The sequence below is a fragment of the Cheilinus undulatus genome, linkage group 22 (assembly GCF_018320785.1).
Source record: "Cheilinus undulatus linkage group 22, ASM1832078v1, whole genome shotgun sequence".
Taxonomy (NCBI): domain Eukaryota; kingdom Metazoa; phylum Chordata; class Actinopteri; order Labriformes; family Labridae; genus Cheilinus; species Cheilinus undulatus.
In genome coordinates this window covers 1269237-1282507 of record NC_054886.1, presented here as the reverse complement: position 1 = coordinate 1282507, position 13271 = coordinate 1269237, and the positions used below count along the sequence as shown (strand labels likewise).

Genomic DNA, 13271 nt, shown 5'->3' with positions numbered 1-13271 from the left:
TGAGTTGTGCATCAGATCCTGATGTAAATACCTGGAAATAAAAGATGAAATGTTGACCTCTAGTCTCATATTCACCTTTTTGTGTCAAATTTAAATGTTTTCAGTCTACAAAAAAAAAAAAAAAAAAAAAAAACTAAAGGAATTGGCCTCACTGTTGTATAAATTGTATAAAAGCAGGTCTGTATCTAAACAGCAGGTTGTGAACCTCCATTTTAATCAATGCAAATGACACATGAACAGTTTTGAATGCAAAAGTTAGAATTTTAAAATGCAGTATAAAAAGTGCAACTGATTTTGATTAATTTCAGACATCCTGAGATTAATTGCAGTTAAAAATAAAGAGGCAGAATCATCAGACTGGCTATGAATGTCTTTAATGTTTCCCAGATCAGAATCACAGCATACAGTGTATAATAACTTCTAAAGTAAACAGAAATATCATCACCTCATTTATTTATATAGTTTTACTATACTTTTTTTAATAATCATCTTTTTTAAAACTCCATTATTTAACATTTTTCTTCATCTCAAGTCTTGGGTTTCTGAGTTCAACAAAGAATGTAAAAACAAGACAACAGGTGCAACTTTTCAATGGAGACCAAGCTGAAGATTCGAGCGTGTATTTGTCATTTGTCATAGTCAGGGTCTAAAACCAGAATGATACGGGTTCATCTTAGAGAGGTGGATCCACCGTTCAACACACACAATCAGAGTCTGAAAGGATTTTAACTGTTCACTGCTACATCACCTGACTCTAAGGTCAATGCGAGCTCCGTGACCCCGACGTAGCACAGTGTGTGGAGGGAGCAACGAGACCAGCAGGGTGATCTCACACCAGGAGTTGAGGCATCTTATGGTATCAAAGCCCTCATGTCTGTCTCACATGTGATCGAGTGGCTACATGTAAACACTGCTACATGTAAGGGGGGCTAATATTTACATGACTGCACTTTTAGTGTCTCAGTAAACCAGTTAGCTTTGAAAACTGGCTTTTGAACCTCTCTGATGTTCCCACAAGTACTCTAAAGTTGCACAGATCATGCAGCTGATTTATCAGGAGTATATTTGGATCAGGTTTGGTTTTAAATAAAAGGAGGAAAAACAGACATAGAGAGGTGAATATGTTAATATTTGTTGGGAATTAGCAAATGCTAACAGCATTTACACTCTCATTGGGGGATGAATATCTGCTACAGTGACCTTCCTGGTTAGAAATAATAATGCTACACAAAGCCCACTAATACTATCAGTGGGCAACAAGAGAACAAGCTGATTCTGATGATTATTTGATCATGGCATGGAAAGTTTAAAAGCTAAGCAGGTTTTACTCACTGATGAATTTAAAAATCCTCAAGCTAGTGGCCGTAGTTCCAGCAAACTGCACCTGTTGTCTTTTGTCACAAAAAAAGCATTTCATTCATTCACTCAAAAAAAAAGATAAACAAACAAGAAACTTAATATTTACAAATATTTTGTCTGTTTGATTCTTACACTTAAAAATGTACAGTTTGATCCTCCTCCAGATGTTGTGTGTCTCTTTTCAGCCACCCACTGTGGGATTACTCTCATATCCAGTTCATTCAGTGTGCAGATTGCAATCTGTCACAATGGCGCCCTCTAGTGTTAGCTTATAAAATAGACAAGGAAAAAGACCAGACCAAACTCGACACCTTGTTTCTGTTCTTACGCCCAGTGGTGTGGTTGTGGCTATGTTGTTGTGAGGTTTCTTCACAGTCCCTCATTGGCTCCATAAGCACAGGAGTGAGTACAAAAGGGTTCACATGGATCTGATCGGATCCTCTGAGCAGGTATCCTTCTGGGAAACATTGTGGGTAGAAAGACGGCCTTTGAATGTTCTTCATTGTCCTCTTGTTTGATTTTGATTTCAACATTTAAGGCTGTGAGTCTTTTCCCGTTCTCCTACCAGAGTCTGTTTTCCACAGTGTGCCCCTTTCCTTGCTCTACTGTCCACTGTCATCTTTTCCATCAGTCTTTTTGTCCTCTACATTGTGCACATTTCCCTTTGTGTGGCCTTAAAAAACCTCGGACAGGAGCAGCCCTCCCCTACCATCCCGTTAGGCAGTAATAAAATAGAAAACAAACAAACAGGCTAAAGCTAGAGCACAAGCAAAGACAGCACCGGTGACTAACTTTCTCCCATGTCAGCTACTACGCGTTCCTGTGGGCTCGAACAACAGCACACCAGCTCAGCTAACATTATTTATTACCCATAATCCACGTTTCGAGATCCAAAGTGGAGAATCAGAGGGGGGCATGACTGAGCTGTAGACCTGCACATCTCTATCTGAGCAGAATCACAAACAGCAGTTTGTTGCAGTGTTGCTTTTACCCTGTTTAGGAGATCCAAGTCCCTTTTTTCATCTGCAGGCTGCAGAGGCCCACAGGTTACCCTCAGTGTGCTTAGAGTTTAATTTACATCTGATGAGCTCACACAAAGCTGCAAGCTTCGTGAGCTAACCTTTGAATGCGAGGATAAAAGCAGAGCCAAACTGAGGTCAGAAATTGTGTAGAGCAGTGCTGACACTGTGATGTCTGATGTTTTTTGTGGGGTAGCGGGGGGAGTTAACCACACTGTGAGTGTCAGCTGTTAACATAAGTAAGTGTACAGATGGAGAGAAGAGAAGAGAATGTCTGGATACAAAGCTCTTTTTGGAGTCTTTAGTTTTCGGCATGATTGTGATCCCGCCTGTCTGCCTCTCTATCTCGGCGCTCTCTAATTAGAGACGCCAATGTGAAGCACTTCCACACACACACACACACACACACACATTCTCTCACAGGCACACATCAAACAGAATATGCATGTGCTGGAAATAGGGCTGCAGACAGGCGGAGGAAGGTGCGCGTGAAAGAGCAGAGGCTGCCTGTCTCCGCTTTGCTCGCTGAAATATAAAAATAATTTTGAGCAGGCAGGCTGCAACGACAGATTTGGTACCCTAAAAACAATCGGATGCATAAAAATGGTACTCCAGAATGAAAGCATGAAGGAGAATGTTAATTTAACCCCGACATCTTTTTAGATTTGTGGCAATGACTTCAGGTGTGACGTTACGTGACGTCACTCTCCAGTGTGACGTAAAAGAAATAAAGAAAACATCCAGACTGGACCGATATGATTTGATTAGATTTGGGAAACGTGCATTGACAGATACAGTGTCCTTTCCCCCATCATCACCTTAAAAAATAATTCATGCATAGATCCCCCACTGAGAAAACCCATTTATATACTTTCTCCTTTGTACACATTTATATAGAACTATATATAATATCATTTCTCTATATCTATATTTTCAGCAAAGAAAATCTTTCCACAAAAAAACAACGATTAAACAAATGCCTGAAAAAACAAACAGAAAATGAAAAAATGAAAACACAATCAAGGGCCAGTTTGGCACTTTGTCATGAGAACACACAGCATCTGTTAATTGAGAGTAAATAGGAATACTCTAGAATTATCTCTAGATTTTTCTCCCTTGATGAGAAAGCAAACACAGCAGTACGTACTTGGCACCAAGAATGCTGGTAGAATGAAAGTGTCAGATATCGATGTTCTCATAGCTATATGATAACTGCATGTACCCCATGCCCCTTTCTACAGCTCAGTCGTTTATTAATCCTCAGAGCAAAGGGAGAGAATCACATGTCGAATGAGAGCAACAAAGCCGAGATAAGACACAGATGTAGAAAAGGGAACGATATATGCACGTAACACACAAGGGAGAGAAAAAAGAGAAGACGCCATAGTAAAAAAGGGAAAACAGCAAGTGGCGAAAAGCATTCGTCCCTTTGACAAATGTCATGGGGGCTTAAGTCTGGAAACAGCAGACTTTTGAAAAGAGTATCTTTAAAAGATCTAAATCAGCCCCAGACTGATCATCTGCTGTCATGCAGTTCAGTTCACGTCTCCACATGCCACCAGTGGAGCTGCTAAGTTTGACAGCACATGACGAAGGAAGTGGAGTTCTTTTTGGAGAAACAAAAGAATACGAGAGCAGAATAAAGGCCCACATCCAGAGGCCTCCCTTCCAGATAAAGAGCCAGTCCTCCTGGTCCTTAGGTGGCGCTGTGACGGGCCAGTCCCTACTATACCCTGGTGGTGGAGTGGGGGTGGGGCAGGGTGTTGTTGTGGCCGGTGGAGGGGAATGTGTTGAAGGCGTGGAGGGGCTGCATGCTGGTGATGGTGCTGGGGATCATGGTGATGGTGTTAGGGGTCATCAGCGGGACGTCGTCCGGGGCGCGGCGCAGTGCCAGGGTGTAGTCAGGCGGGCAGGCGGGCCGGAGGATGTCGTGAGGCCTGAGCGGCTCCATGTCATGGTGGGCGTCGTGCTCCGAGTGCTTCATCTGCAATGACATGATCTCCTCCTCCTGGCTGTGCGCCAGGTCATTGGCGGGTCCGCCCCGTGTGGGAGACAGCCGGTGGCGCCGCATCTCGTGCCGCTTGTCACGCTTGTAGTAGAGAGCGGCAAAGGCCAGGATGTTGAGGAAGAGGAGCGACGCCCCCACGGCGACTGTGACGCTCAGCTCAGTGGAGTAGTCCCGGGTGTCTCCGGGGAAGAGGTCCTGTGGTGGACGCTCTGAACCCTCAGGCTCCGGATCAGAGGGGAAGGTAGGGTAAGGATGGCGGGTGGTGCGAGGGCCGGGTGTTCTGAGCCAGGGTCTATGGGTTCCAGGGCCCGGGCCTGATGGTGATCGGGTAGTGGTGGGAAAGAGGTCAGGGAGATTGTGGAGGTGGGGAACTAGTTCTAGCCAGAAGGCCACCTTGTTGGCCCTGTAGTTGTCTCTAACACGAGGTTTTAAGCCAATGTGGAGGTACTGCTTGTCCTTTGAGTTGAACTTGGTCCAGATGACCTCTTCGAAGCGGTTGGGCTTTGTGTGAATGAACTTGGTGTCTTGGGGGACTGGTAGGTTTGGATCCCTGGTGGAGGACAAAGATGCAATGTTAGAAGGTTTCTCATTGAGGGCTTATTCATAACATTTGAAATCGCATACGGCCCCGTATATTGTGCTCTAAGTTTTCATTCATGAGCTAACAGCCTTCATTTTTAACAACATTTCCAACATTTTGTTTATGAGGTCCACTTTGCATAGTAACATTTCTCCAGTGAACTGGGTAAAACCACTGAAAACAGTTCAACCTGATTACTGGAGGGGTACTAGCAGTATAGTGGCTAGTGCATGCATCCTACAGGGGGTAGGGAATTTCTGACAGGTGGACCCAGATGTCCCTCTGTCAGACTTAAGCTTATTGTAGCACTTCAAGTCATCTGACGACTCAAAGCTCCAAAAAACGTTGGTCAAACTTACCTGTTTACACCCTTTCACACACTGCAGGCATATGTGACGAGGTCATGAGAGCAACTTGGGGTTAAGTGTCTTTTACAGTTTTTTAACAGTCTTTATTATAATACTAATTATTAATGATGGCTACAACACAGAGTACGGTCTAGAACAGCCTTCTTTTTCAAGTATCTTGAAATAACAGTTTTTTATTAATTTTTCAAAGTCTGATTGATTAGTTGATTGAATAATGATTTGCCTTTAACCAATATGAAAATGGAAAATAATCATGAAAAGACCTACCCAGTCTTGGCAAAGTTGGTCCAGTAAGTCATGATCACGGCGCTCAGCATCACGTCATTCTTTGAGAAGTTGCACGGGAACAGATCAGTGGCGCCGATCATAGGCACGCCGAACACATACGGTATCTCATCTCCGTGGGCGGCGTCGGCCCATTCTGGTCGTGTCTCCGTCTGGCAGTGGTGGTAGAAGGTGTAGAAGTAAACCGGGGACTGAAACTCTGCGTGGAGTTTTGCGGTGGCCACTGCTGGCGCCACCCACTGGTGGTCAGTAAACAGAGCTAGCAGGGTCTTCCTCCGCATGTCCCCGTTGTCCCTGTCTGCCCAGTCTGTGTACATGAATTTGATGGTCTCTCTTAGGATGTCTCTGCCTGTTTAGAAAAAGAAATTTAGAACAAGCTCAGAAAAGACTCATGACAGGGATGGGACAAGAGAGTGGAGGAAGACATGAGGAAGTGGAACGACTAATAATGGCGTCTATGTGTGAAGGGGAACTGCAGAATAGACAACAAAAAGCTTAAAATTAGATATCAAATGTCAGAACAGCTGAGTGACAAGCTCTTGAGAGGAAGTGGGGTCCTACTGTTTAAATGTGTTTAGACCTTAGCCCGCTATGAGAGGGTTGCAGGCTGATCTGTTTGAAACAGCAGTGCTGGGGTTGGGATCTAGCTGCCTGGGGGATGATGGGAAACTACATCAGTGCCCACAGAGCCTAAAAGGCCAAAGGCAGAGGCCGACTGCAGTGTAAGATCATCGAGAACAGTGATACTCAACGCGTGGCTCTAAAGCAGCCATCCCCAAATGGCAGCCCGCGGGGCCACGTCTGGCACACCAGCAGGTGTCGTCTGGCCCGTGAGACATTTGTAAAAAAAGATGGAAATGTTTAAGAATATACTCATTGTTGATATTTACCTTTTTATGTGTTTAAAATACACATTTTCACTCTTTATAGTGATCTTTCTATAATTATAGAAAGGAAAATACTCTCATAATGAAAGGACAAATTTTTTGTAACTAAAAATGTAATCCTAACCTAGACACAGGCTGTAATATGACATGAGAAGTCAGCATTTTTGGTCTTGTTGCAGCGCTAGAAGACATAATTACACACGGAGATGCGGCACTTCATGACAGGCAGGAAAGTCAGGGGGATTCAGAGAGAACAGACATGGAGAAGAAAGACTGTTGTGGCTCAGACATGTGCTTCTAGGTCAAGTTTTCACTCAGTAGGTGAGGATTTATAGCTCTTTGAGCAGTAATAGCGCAGTAGTCAGGGAAACATCTTAGCAGGATCCTCCTATCTCTCTCTTTCTGGACTCTGTGCACTGATCCCAGGTCAGGTGAAATAATCTGGAGATCAGATCAGATATTGTGGACAACAGGTTGTCGTTTTAAAGCCAAAAACAGTCATGTTGAATATGTATTTATAGTGAATACTCCACTCTTAGAAACGTTAGAAAAAATTGCCACCTGATACAATGACAGCATATCTATCTATCTATCTATCTATCTATCTATCTATCTATCTATCTATCTATCTATCTATCTATCTATCTATCTATCTATCTATCTATCTATACATACATACATACATACATACATACATACATACATACATACATACATACATACATACATACATACATACATACATACATACATACATACATACATCCATACATATATATATATGCGAAAAGCCAAGAAATTTTAATGTTGTCCAAATTAAAAAAAAAAAAAAAAAATTTAAATGTCTGGCCCTCGGCTTTCTGTCCTTGAAATATTTTGGCCCCTGGGAAAAAGTAATTAGGGAACCCTGCTCTAGAGCCACATGTGGCTGTTTTATGTCTACATTTGAAATATGATTCCCCCAGAAAACCATTAAAAAGGGAAATTTTGACCTCAGAATTATCCATTGCAATTTGTCTCCCACACTTAAACAGCGGCCATAATTGTCAAATTTAATTCTCAGCCTTTATTTGTTGTCTGTATATTTTCATCGCCCTTATTTGCAATTTTTTTCCCCATCTTTTCCCTTTTTGCCACCTTTTGTCCATTTAAGGTGCTTCTTGCCATTACATCCCATTTTCTACCATCTTTTTGCACTTTTTTTTTTTTTTCTTTTTTAGAGATTTATTTTTGGGCATTTTTTATGCCTTTATTTGATAGAGGAAGGACTTGGAAGAGAGTGGGGAGTGACATGGGGCAAAGGGCCACAGGCCGGATTCGAACCCGGGCTGCCTGCGTACATGGGTAGCGCCTTAAACCACTCGGCCATCTGCACTCCCACTTTTCACTCATTTTTTGCCACCTTTTTTTTTTTCACCAATATTGCCACCTGTAATCTGTTATTTTGCCTTGTCTCACCCATTTCTGCCACTTTTTCCTTCACATCTTTTGTCACTTTTCACCCTGCCCTTTTCTGCTTATTTTACCCCTGTTCACCCATTTTTGGCCACTTTTTTTTTTGCGGCTTTTTCACCTATTTTGCCAGCTTCCACTTATTTTTATTACCTCTTTCATCCACTTTTCACCACTTAGATTGTGGCTCTTGCAAAGGTATTTTTCAACAATTTGGCTCTTTGGTTGAGCAGGGTTGAGTAACACTGATCTAGATGATAGGGCTTTGCTCATGAGCAGTATGTCTTTTTCCCTTTCCTTAATGTTCACCTATAGTCATTTGAAAGACTCATTCTAATACAGAAAATACATGATGTATGATGCCATGCACATAGGAGGGGGCAATGATAAGCAACAGTGACACTGGAAAGCTCTGAAGGAGTCAAATGCTGGCTCTTCTCACCCTCAGGGTAGCCATATAGGTTGTCCACAAAGTTAGAGATGGTGTAGTCGAATGCTGCTGCAGAGATGCCCTCATCGTCCTCGCTGTAATCCACAAACTTCAGCCCCTCTCCTTGGTTCACTCCTATTAGGATGTCATAGTTTAAGAACTCCCCCTGGTGGAGAAATAGTGGGAACACAGTTTTAGTGATTAAACTGAACAGGTTTTCAGTCTCTGTGTATGTTTGTGAATCAAAAACCAAAACAAATATCTGAAACAATAAATCTGTAGTTCATATATTTCTCCAATCAACCGTTCTGAAGAACACTCTAAAACATATTGTACAACACCAGCTGAAGAGATTTGTCTGTTTCACTGCAGTCTGTTTACTTCAAAAGCATCTCATAGCTTTCATTTGAGGCTTTCAAATCAAAAGTACAAAAACAGAGCTGCTAAACCTGTTAACACTTCTGTTGTTTTTAAAATCAGTGCTGTCAATTACATCCCGACAAAAGCTCAATTTTATTCTTTGTAATGCAGATAATTTCTCCCATCAAATAAGCCAAAAACCTTTGATGCTCACCTCTTATTATTACTTACAGATTGTGATTTTTTTGAAGTGGAACTAAGAGGATAGACTGGAAAAAAGGTGCTGAAAAAGTTGTGCTTATTGTCTACCTCATACTCCTGTTACTGGATGAGATGTAGCTCTATCAACCACCTTTTCAAACTACTGCAAACTATTTTTGCAGCTCAAAAACACAAGATAAACTTCATCTTCATCTCAGCCAGGACTTTATTCTTATTCTGACACTCGTTTTTTTATTTTTGCTTCAACTGTTACACAGCTGAGTATTTCAATCATCCTCTGTGTTGGTTTTTCGGACATCCCGTTTGCTCACTTGATAATCTGTGAGCTCTCGTGTAGTGGGAATCCTCACAGTGAGACTGTTATGACAGACGTGAGGCAGGTGTGTGGTCTCAGAGTCTGGCCAAGGCATCTAGTGTGTGCACTCCAAGGTCTAAAAGATGAAAATGTGTGTGAAATTTGACCTTATATACTGTGCCCATAAAAAGTAGTGACCCCCTATAGGGTGTTTCACTCTTTTATTGATTTCATAGATTAATAATGGTTGATATAGTTTGGCTTTTTTGACAAAAAAACCCTTTTTACTGTCAAAGTGAAAACAGATTTTTAAAAAAGAACGTCAAACAAAAATCTGTAATGTAAAATAAGTGACTGCATAAATATTCACCCCCTTTAAAGTGACTGACTTAATTCAACAGAGGTCCAACCAACTGGTGCTAACAGTCTCACAATTAGTGAAATGGGGCTAATCAGTATTCTTGGCTACCATTACACCATGAAGACAAAAGAACACTCCAAGCAACTCAGAGAAAAGGTAAAAGTCAGGGGATGGACACCATCCCCACTGTGAAGCATGGTGGTGGCAGCATCATGCTGTTGGGATGGTTCTAGGCAGCCGGCCCTGGAAGGCTTGGAAAGGTAGAGGGTAAAATGAAGGTGGCAAAAATATGGAACAATCTGGAAGGCAACCTTTTTCAGTGTGGAAGAGAACTACAGCTTGGGGAAGTTTATTTTTAAGATCCGACAGAGAAAGCTACACAGAGATGATTTTAAGTCCAGATGTGCAAACCTGATTGAGACCCATCCACACAGACTCAGAGCTGTGATTGCAGCAGATGACTCTACTAAACTGTGAAGCTTTCACAGAACACCTAATCCAATTTGGGTCCAACTGACATGTAAGAGTACATCGGTTTTCAACCACATTACCTGCATGTGTTAACTGAACTTGAAGGAGTTTGTTGTAGCACCTCTAAGCCCAATAAATCCAGTACCAACATGGCTGCCTACTGCAGGATCCTCACCTGTTGCATGAGGATCTCAGGATCGTCCGGCACCACGTCTCCGTCCACCACAGGTCCAAACGCGATGTGGTAGCGGGCTGGCTGGATGTCCTGGTCCACCAGCTCTCTGAAGTTTTTGCGCCTGAGGCAGTCAACCAGGTCAGCCGTCTCCGTGTAGGTGCAGCCGACCTTTCGGGCGAGGATCTTTGTGTATTTGAGAGGCTGGTAGTTGACGGACCAGCTGGAGATGGCAGTTCCACTCTGGGCTATAGCTCTGTGGAACAGACCTGGAAGGTAAAATGGAGGATATGAGCAATTAATTTCCTGATCTACAGTCAAATTTTGTCTTCTGACATTCTAAAATCTGGTCTCATGTCAGTGTTTGGCATTTTTAACAGCAGGATGGAGGATATCACTTTCTCTTTTTTACAACTCAAGGTTTTATTCTCAGGGAAAATATTCCAAATATTCACTTATCATTTCACCTGAGCTAAGCTGGTGCATACAGGATTAGACTGCAGACACAGACTCTCAAACAGAGCATGCTGTATGCCTGCAATTCCAAAAATAAGAAGCAGGAGTGGGGAAAAGTTTATCTGAGACGTCAGAAACGCCATTTTCTTCTGTCTTGCGCTGGCTGCTTCTTCTCTCACACTGATTCTTGCTGTGTTTCTCCCTTTCTCTCCTCCACTTTGTCTCTCTCTGTCTTCTTAGCTCTGCCTGTCCTGTGCCATTTGAACCACTCAAGTGGCTCGTTAAGGGGCCGCCTGCCTCGCTCGTTTCCTCTCGCGCTCCTTTTTTCCCTTCTCTTTCCTCTCCTGGGCTACAGATTGGTCAGTTAATTATTAAGCAGAGCTGCAGAGCCCCCCTTTCCCTGGGAAATCAATTATAGGAAGAAGTAGCTGGGAAACAGCTATACCTACATATCTGCAGTGAGAGAAGCAGAGGGGGAAAGGAATGAAAGGGAGAGAGAGATGGGGGGTAGGTAGTGTTTCATTCGTCTTCAAAATCAGTTTCTTTGTCACTCCCTAAGTGCCTCTTGCCTTCCCTGCTCAGTACCTTCCTCTTTTTGGCCACTTCAGAGCTTTTTTTTTCCAATTTCCCCTACATGTTTCTCTTACTAAACAGTGCTTCTACCTCCTCTCTTCTCTTAAAAACTTATCTGTGGCTCCTGTCTCCCCTTCTATTTGCCCCCCGCCCTTCATCATATCAGATCACTTACAATCCCTCCCTCCACCCTGTCTGCCACATCCCTCCTGCCATCCATCCTGCACGTCTCTGCTGTCAGGGTTGATTTGTGACGCTGTGTTGTTGACATGATTGGTGTCCCTTAAGGGTTGGGATGACAGACTCCTTACCTAGCATCCCTGGCGGGGAAGAAGTGGGGGGGGGGCATGACAGACAGGCGGCGTCTAGAGGGCTGATGTTACACCGTTAGATGCTGATGAAGATGAGGACGATGATGACGAGATGATGACAATGCAGATACACGAGAACAGACAGATGGCAGTGTGAAGAGGTTGGTTGTCAACAACAGGAAACACGAGGTTAATACAGGCTTCCCCAACCTTTAGGGTCCCTCTGCTGCTACAGTGGGCTCACCAGAAATACAATAATTAATCACCATCAATACTAGCTCACATGCCAACATTAACAGACAAGAAAAAATGGCTAAAAGAGAAAAGAAAATGACTTAAACTGAAGGTTTAATAGTTCAACTTCTACGTTTAGAATCAGAAATAAGCAAAGAGCTCAAGCTGGTCATAGTCAGCTCACCTTAGCTTAGCAACGAGGGCTAAAGCGTTGAAGAGGACAAGCTTGACCCTCTTGATGTTAGAGTAAAACTCTTAAGAATGCTAGCTGATAGCTTGTTTTGTTAACCTTAAAAGGGCTGTCCATGCAGAGACTATTTCATTGCTGAGCCGAGTGCAGTGACCTCCAATGGTAGTGCATGCGTCCTGGAATAGAAACAGCATGTGCAGCCCTATTAACACAGTGTTGACTTGCCTCTTTTAGAGGAGTAAGCATGTCTTAACTGTACAGCACTGTTTCTCAACCTTGGGGGAGACACTGAGAGGGGGTCTCCAGTTGCCCTGAAAAACTAGGTATATTTTTTAATTACACTGTTGCCACTTTACACCAGTTTTAACACATTTTTACCATTTAACACCTATTTTTGTCTGTTTTAATCTCTTTCCATGACTTTTTGCTGCCTGTTTTTGTCACTTTTAAATCAGTTCTTGCCACTTAAGCATTAACGTTGCTTCTGTTGACCCATTATTGCTACTATTAAGCCCTTTTTACCTAACCTGACACGCCAGATGGATGTGTTTCACACATCCATCTGGGAAAGCTTCAATAGGAAACGTTAGAGAAAAGGCAGAGGATTTGAAAAAAACTCAGTGTGCTTGGATGAACGTTCTGTCTGTCACATCTCCACGGGCCAAACAGAGCAACACAACGTGATGAAGCAGCAGTCTAGCGGCTTGCGCTGCTACCAAGGATTAACGCGAAACATGGCGACTACAGACATATTAGTACTGACTTTTGTTGTTTTTGAAAAGAAAACAAGTCACTGCTGTTCTTTGTTCTTCTTTTCATGAAGACATGTCATCAAGTTCTGATAAAACTGGCGCTTTGGCAGCATCCACGCTAATCTCTTCCTCCATAACTGCACCAGCTCTTGCTGCTGCTTGTTTGCGTAACGACACTGCTGAAAGTACTGCCCCTCGTTGCTGATTGGTCCTGTTGCTGGCTAACCGGACCCAAACGGTTCAGACGGGTGCTTAACAAGATGGATTCGCCAGTGAAAAACAAGGAAACGGGCATTTCCATCTGCTTTGCAAGGTTACTTTTTACCACTTTTTACACCCAATTTTTACTATTTCAACCCCATTTCACCATTTGACATGCCCATTTTTGCTAGTTTAACCAATTTCTGCCAGTATTTTCCTATTTTCTCTCTCTCAGTTAACTCTTTTTTGCTAATTTAAAGCCATTTCAGCCACATTTTAACTCCG

At 42.9% G+C, this 13271-nt stretch overlaps 1 protein-coding gene across 1 annotated transcript in view; it reads right to left on the bottom strand.

Annotated features, from left to right (window-relative positions):
• Positions 1 to 2480: 2480 nt before the first annotated feature.
• Positions 2481 to 13271, bottom strand: part of nlgn2a (neuroligin 2a) — a 382174-nt gene continuing 371383 nt past the window's right edge. Inside the window, exons 7-10 of the mRNA XM_041780191.1 lie at positions 10273 to 10538; positions 8401 to 8554; positions 5602 to 5968; positions 2481 to 4936 (exon numbers count right to left, since the gene is read on the bottom strand). Coding sequence (XP_041636125.1) covers positions 4105 to 4936; positions 5602 to 5968; positions 8401 to 8554; positions 10273 to 10538 — 1619 coding nt within the window. The 3' untranslated portion in view covers positions 2481 to 4104. The remainder of the gene's footprint in view (positions 4937 to 5601; positions 5969 to 8400; positions 8555 to 10272; positions 10539 to 13271) is intronic.